Raw genomic sequence first — 6,710 nt, 5'->3', positions numbered from 1 at the left:
GTGACTGCTGTGAGAAGAAAATAGAGCCAGAGATTTTCCACAAATATATTACAACCTAAAATCTTCTTCAACAGGCAGAATGAATTTACATAGCTGAACATACACAATGACAATGGCCACGGGAGTCTTGTTAACAAGCTTAAGGGGTTGTATTGAAATTAGTCATAACTAAGCTAACATCCAGGGCCGTGCAGAGGCCACTAAAAGGGCAGGTGCTCAAAAAAGAAAAAAGGGCACATCTTACCGCATTCTAGGACAGAATATTAACAAAGCCACACAGCTTTCAGAGTTTAAAAATGATAAATTACAAAATTGTGAAATATACAATCAAAGCTAAGGTAAATCTCTATACAGAGCATACAACTATGCATATGTAAGATATTTTATTAGTAATTTCTTTCTGCAGGTCTATTTTGTTATAGGAAAGTATTGCAATATTCAAACACGCAATTCAGCAAGATATGTAAATCAGAGCTGGTGGTTTAGCTCCGATTTACATATTTTGTCTTTACAGAATTACACTATTAAAANTGTAATGCTTCGATTTTGTCACCAAAAACTGCAGCAACTGAGATTAAAAGAAAACTCAGTTTTTAAAAATACTTAGGTTAGCGCGGACTGGACCTTAAAGAAAGACTAGTTTTATTCAAACAACCACTGCAACTCATCAGATAAAAATCGCTTGTTCAAAATAAACAATTCTACAAACTATTGTAAATTTTAATTGGAAAGATACTGAAGAGTAATATTCGTTCACACCATAAATACATCTGAATGCACACTGAAGCGGCGCACTCAAAGATTTGAACGCGACGTATTACCAAAAGGAACACCCGTACGTTTTGTCTATCGCAAAAGTGGGTCGTATTATATCAACCAAGGCTGGAGGTTTGAAAAAACACTGGTTATTGTCTCGGCGCTCCTGGTCTTCTACCTTTGGATTCTCCTCTTTTAAGAGGTGCTTTGAGCTCCACGAATCTCTCGAAGTTTTCACGCTTTTCCACATCCTCCCAGTCAGAAGCTGCACCGCAGGCGTCTGCCCTTCCATTGTTCACATTCCCGGTGAAGGTGGTGGTGGTGGTGGTGGTGGGGGCACGGAGGGGACACAGCGGGCAAAAATACATAAACACATGTATCACTTACCCCTGAAACAGGCCTGAGTGATCCTGGTGACATGCACTCAGGCCTCTGCCCTACAGCAGGGAGGGACTGGAGGTCACTGCTCAGCCGAGGAGCAGAAACCGGCTCATGAGGTGACGGATACAAATACCCTGCCTACGAGTTATCAGTGGAGCTCTCGTTGCTGGTGGAATCCAAGGATGGAGGGGAAGAAGAGGTGGAGGAGGAGGATGGCGACGAAGAGGAGGAGGACAAGGAGGAGGAAGGGGAGGATGAAAAGTTCATCTCTGAGAGTTCTGGAGGGTTTGTTGCCGTGTTCAGTCCAGTCAAGCTCGTCCTGCACACTGGACAAGTGTCGTGCTGCAGAAAACAAACACGGGGGTGTTATGGATGTTTACCCTTCGTGACCCTGTTTCAAACACCAACCGGTGTAACGCTTACAGTAAACAGAAGGGAAAATGGGGTAGGATAACGTGAAATACCTGTTCCAGCCAGGGGACTATGCAATCATTGTGAAACATGTGATTGCACGGGAGCTGTCGCACGTTTTCTCCAACGCTGTAATCTTCTTTACACACTGAACATTCCAGTCCTGAAGCTGAAAAGAAGTGTGTGAAAACGTCAGGTACACAGAGTATGTGAACAGATTTGCCCCACAGAAAGAAAGTATTATGAACTTCTACTATCAGGCTGCTCTGTTGGGGATTTACCGTATTCATTATTGATAAAATGTCAGTCACAAACAAACACCTACACTCTTGAAAAAGACTTCAAAATCTTGCTCCGGTTGGCAATGGAAAACTTTGTCGAAGCGCTAGCCTAATGCTTGCATGTTTACACCATCTTGTCAAGGTAATTGTGTGGATAAAAAATGTCCAGGAAATTAGCTTACCCACCGTGCAAAGACAGTGCAGTGGTCTGAATGTCTAGAGTTTTAGCTGCTAAACGTTTGTTGCTTTTAGTCCTTTTTACTTACCAACATGCTCATCGGTAATTTCCAGTGTAGGAAGATTTCTTATTTTGTCACCGTCAGCAGGCGGTGGACCCGAGTTCTCAAACTGGTTTAATAACTAAACAGAGAAGAAAATATTCATAATTGAATTACTTTATTTATACTTCAGACTTGCAAAAAACATAACTTACATTTTATTTGTTGATTACTTATTATTTATTTATTTATTTATTTATTTTTTTACCTGTGTTATAATAGCATCAAGTCCATTAGCACCCCAAGCATAGTCCATCGGATTGGAGTGGAGAACCCCCCTTTAAAATAAGAGATACTGGAGTATAGAAACTGCTGCAAGATTATCTCTTTGCTTCTCAAATGTCAGTACCACAGACTCACCAGGCCCCAACACCAATGTTTACAGGAGGTCCAAGTATTCCATTCACAAGTTGTTGGATGATTCTAGGAAAAAAAAAAAAAATGACAGCCAGGGAAGGAAAAAGAACATTTAGAAAAATAGGGTGGTGCTAATAGAAAAGCAGAAATGTCTAAATGACTCACCCTTCTAAAGTAGGAGCTCCGTCGTGCCTTCCTGCTTGGCGTCTTGAACCATGACGACTTCTACTCTGCCTGGCACCGTATCGCTGCCGAGACGACATGTCCCTTTCTGACTGGTTTTCAGCATCCCGATTGTCCTCTGTCCCTAGTCCAGGCCCGAGGTCAAAGGCGTCATCAAAGACGCTAACGGAAAACTGACCAAAGCCGGAGGGGAACATAGATAACTGCTGGTCCATATTCTGAAAACAAACAAACAAAAACGGCATAATAAAAGAAATCAACAACTCAAAGCCTTATTTATAAGGTAAACTTCACAAAAGAAAAAAAAAATGTGCAAAAGCAGAACTGAAAGCTATGACAAATTCAATCATGTCAACTACGGGTTCAACAAAAATGTCAGCTAAAGCAGTTTTAAGAACTGCTGACTCTGTTACACAGCAGTGTGCATAACAGAGTCACAGGAGTCAAAAGGCACAGGCAGCTCCTTGTTAAAGACAAGAATCTGAGTAAAGATTAGGTTAAAAACCTCCAATGGCTGTTGGTTCTGGGGTCCGCTGGAGATGTTGGACATGGACCCATTGTCAGCACTAGACAGGGAAGCAGATTGTTGACAAAGTTACAAGGGAGCCTAGTAGGAACATTGTTTTTCCACTTTTTTCAAACCAGAATGATTTAAAATATCTACATCAGCAGGTTTTTGCTGTCACTTCTTGCCCAGTTTGTCACTCCTTCAAGTTCTGATTCGGCTGTAAATAATAGAGCACGTCTCCCCAGATATTTGCCCATTCCGGTAACATGGTCATAATACTAGGTAAAGTGTAATATCAGAGCAAAAAATATAGAGCCCAGTTAATATTTAACACCCACAGTCAATTTTCTATCTGGAAGACTCACCCAAACAAAAGTTGTGGACTCTGTTATGCACAACTTAAAACCTAAATGTTGTGAACTTACCTGAATCTAAGTATTTTATGTCCTGACAATCTGATTAAAATCATCTAAATGATGGGTTTCAGAGGTGGCCTCACATTCTAATGTCAGTATGTCATCAAGGTAAATGAAGCTTCTTTTTGGTAAAGACAAAAATATCTGGATAAATATGTCTAACAATAAACAGCGGTCTAATCACGCCTATTTATTTAAATAATTCAGGATATTTGCTGCATTGTGCTTAGTTACTACTTTGCATGCACCTTCTCTCTTCCAGCAGCTCCTCAATAAATCCAGACTCACATTGTGGACACATATAATCCTGTGAAGAAACAAAAAAGCATAGATTAAAAACAAAAAGTTCAACAACAGACCTGTCACTGTGTACTTTAATTTTATGAACAGCTATAATAATCTGTGTGGTTGCAGTTGCAATGCAGTGTAATGTTGAATGCTAAACTTTAAATTACCTATTTGAAATCTATGAATAATAATAATAATAAAAAAAGATTCCCTCACGATTTAATATTTACAAATTTTAGTATAGGAGCACAGAGTGCATTTTATTTCCCACCCCAGGGTTTCTAACCAGTGTATTATAAGCCTGGCGGGCCACAAGGCTTTACTTGTGCCCCCACCAGACTTAGCATTGCTTATTTATTTAAGATTTTGTTAAATGTTTGCATTTTTTAAGAATTTGTAGTTGGTGTTCAGATATTAATCTTCCAATTGCACATAATTATCAGGTGATATTTTCAAATTTCCCGTCAACTTTAAACATTTTTAGTTCAATCAAGTACGCAATAAGAGGCGTCAGATCAGATATATCCTTACTACTCCACCCATCTCACATTAACATCCACAATCACACACTCTGAGTTACCAACCAGCTGAGCAGGATTTCAACTGGAAGGGATAATTAGGCCAGATTTCTAACAGAAACCCCGTGTTTTCTAGGGTTTGCAGCGGCCAGGTGGCAAAATGGGATCAACTCAGCAGTTGACAGTCACAGCACTACTAATCTGTGTGTAATTTGTTTTTGTGCAACACGTAAAAGCAGCATTTTTATCTACATTTGTAATAAACTCAAGAATGAAAAGGCATAATGTAGTGAATGCAACAAACAGGGTCACCTTTTACACAATAAACCCAGTAATCCAGCTGAAATATAGTCATCAAGAAGCAGATCCATCATTACAAATACATTTATGTATAAACAGGGATAGCCAGTCTTAGATCAACATCCTCTGAGTGAATACTGGCAAAACTGGATCAGACAACAATTTTATGATCAAAACTGTTTATAGAGACTATCCAGTCAAATTCGAGATGAAACTTCATCTAGCTCCAAAATGCATCCAATTGAACCTTTAAAGAGATAACACAAAACTTAAAGCCACCTATTGATCAATGCAACGCAAAATAAAGAGATGCTTAAAACATTGTAATGTGCATGTCCTGTCAGCGAGTATTTATATGTTTAAACAGACTGATATTTATTGCTGCTCCCGTAGAAGAAACAGTGGAGAAATTAAATAAAAATCACAATCTCAACACTAGATTTAGATTTTTGAACTTTGCAAACATTATACTGTTAAGTTTATCATTGTTACAATAAATCCAAGGTATTACAAATATTAAATAACTATTCACAAAAACAACACACAGAACAATCATTGACCATCTTAGTCCTAACCATGAAAAATGTAATTATGGGTTTTTTGATAGACATGGAAATATCTACAAATAATTTGGAAACTGAACTACTCTTTAGTGATAATTCAGTCACAACTTCCCACAGATTACAATCCAATTACATCAGTGTTTGCTTTAAGTTTCAGTTTTTAACCTGATATAATTTATAAATCATTGTTTTGACATGCCACAAAAATGTACAAACACACCTACTTCAGTGTTTATTTTATATATCGCAATTAGCAAAGTAATAGCATTGAAATCAATGAAATACGAGATCAGGTTTCTGGTTACATGGTTAAAATAGAAAACCCAGCAGCCAACCGTTCCTTCTGCTGTTAGCTCCATAGTAACCCTCCTCCAGTTTTAAAGACGTTAAACAGACGTTTAAATAAGGTCTAACCACATATTATATGTACACATATGCTCCTGTCGCATTTTTATGCCACTGGCAAAGTTAAGGGATTGCATTTTATGTATTTATTTACAGTAATAGCAAAATCATCTTATCTTCTTATCTGCCGTATGTGTTGCGTAGTTGTATTAGCCGTGGCTGCGGAGATCGACGGCTAATGTTTCAAAGAGCATGGCTACAGAGTGACAGATCATTCTAGACTACCAGAGACAAGCAAGCACAACTCTGCTGTTTACCTGAGCAGCTAACCAAACTAAATATTTAAAGCAGTTAAATAAATCATACGATGCGCTAAAAATATATCAAACAAATGTGAGCTGTGCTTAAATATAAAACATATACATGTTTTAATCAACGAATCCACGCAGTTCCTTTCTGGACGTTAAATATAACACCACTGATCAAAACAGCTAGCAGTTAGCCTCAACACAGCCACTTGGATGCATAAGAAATTAATTAAACGCTGTTACAAGTAGTGTAACACGAGTGGCATATAAGCGAGCATAATAAGTACGAAGTTTATGTTTTGATTATAACAAAGATAATCAGCTACGTAGGTTGAGGTGAATGATAAGCGGAACATCTCAGGAGGCTGTTAGCAATGTTAACATGCTAACGACTATCAGGTCGCTACACCGAAGTGTATGAAAGCAAAAACAACCAAGTGGTGTTTTCCTTGACAGAGTTTTCGCCTTCAATGTTTTTTCATTACTAATACTCACGGGGAGCCGAGGAATAATCTCCAGTGAGCATCTGTGACAGAAGAACCGGCTTGTGCATGGAGGAGCTTCAGCCATCTTTAGTCTCTGCACAGTTAGAAAAAAGGAAGAAGTACGGAGTGACGTGAAGGACAATGCTAACCCGTGGAAAGGACGACCTTGCAAAAATGTGTATAGGAAGCAGTTTAAACATATTTTTTTACACAGTCAGTGGTTTCTATTTATGGTTATTTCATTTCTTTTTATAAAAGGCAAATATAATACATGTCACCGTAATTTTTAGAAAGCATACTAACTCCAATCTGCAAAACGGACTTTGCACGTC

At 38.5% G+C, this 6,710-nt stretch overlaps 1 protein-coding gene across 1 annotated transcript; it reads right to left on the bottom strand.

Annotated features, from left to right (window-relative positions):
* Positions 1 to 531: 531 nt before the first annotated feature.
* Positions 532 to 6,502, bottom strand: LOC103150448 (E3 ubiquitin-protein ligase RNF126). Its single transcript, XM_007570069.2, has 9 exons — positions 6,389 to 6,502; positions 3,820 to 3,878; positions 3,153 to 3,213; positions 2,630 to 2,865; positions 2,468 to 2,530; positions 2,316 to 2,385; positions 2,096 to 2,189; positions 1,602 to 1,717; positions 532 to 1,479 (listed from the first exon to the last, which is right to left on the bottom strand). The coding sequence occupies exons 1-9, from the start codon at positions 6,461 to 6,463 to the stop codon at positions 1,276 to 1,278; spliced, it is 978 nt and encodes a 325-aa protein (XP_007570131.1). The 5' UTR covers positions 6,464 to 6,502; the 3' UTR covers positions 532 to 1,275.
* Positions 6,503 to 6,710: the final 208 nt, after the last annotated feature.

The sequence above is a fragment of the Poecilia formosa genome, unplaced genomic scaffold, assembly GCF_000485575.1.
Source record: "Poecilia formosa unplaced genomic scaffold, Poecilia_formosa-5.1.2 Scaffold254, whole genome shotgun sequence".
Classification (NCBI taxonomy): domain Eukaryota; kingdom Metazoa; phylum Chordata; class Actinopteri; order Cyprinodontiformes; family Poeciliidae; genus Poecilia; species Poecilia formosa.
Note: the sequence above shows the minus strand (reverse complement) of the source record. Positions and strands in the feature narration are given on the sequence as shown.

Excerpts from the sequence above, each read along its gene's own strand:
- LOC103150448 (XM_007570069.2), bottom strand. The coding sequence starts at position 6,463 with ATGGCTGAAGCTCCTCCATGCACAAGCCGGTTCTTCTGTCACAGATGC. Across the intron at positions 2,190-2,315 it reads TTGATGCTATTATAACACAG|TTATTAAACCAGTTTGAGAA; the intron begins GTAAAAAAATAA and ends TTCTCTGTTTAG. Across the intron at positions 1,480-1,601 it reads TAGTCCCCTGGCTGGAACAG|CACGACACTTGTCCAGTGTG; the intron begins GTATTTCACGTT and ends TGTTTTCTGCAG.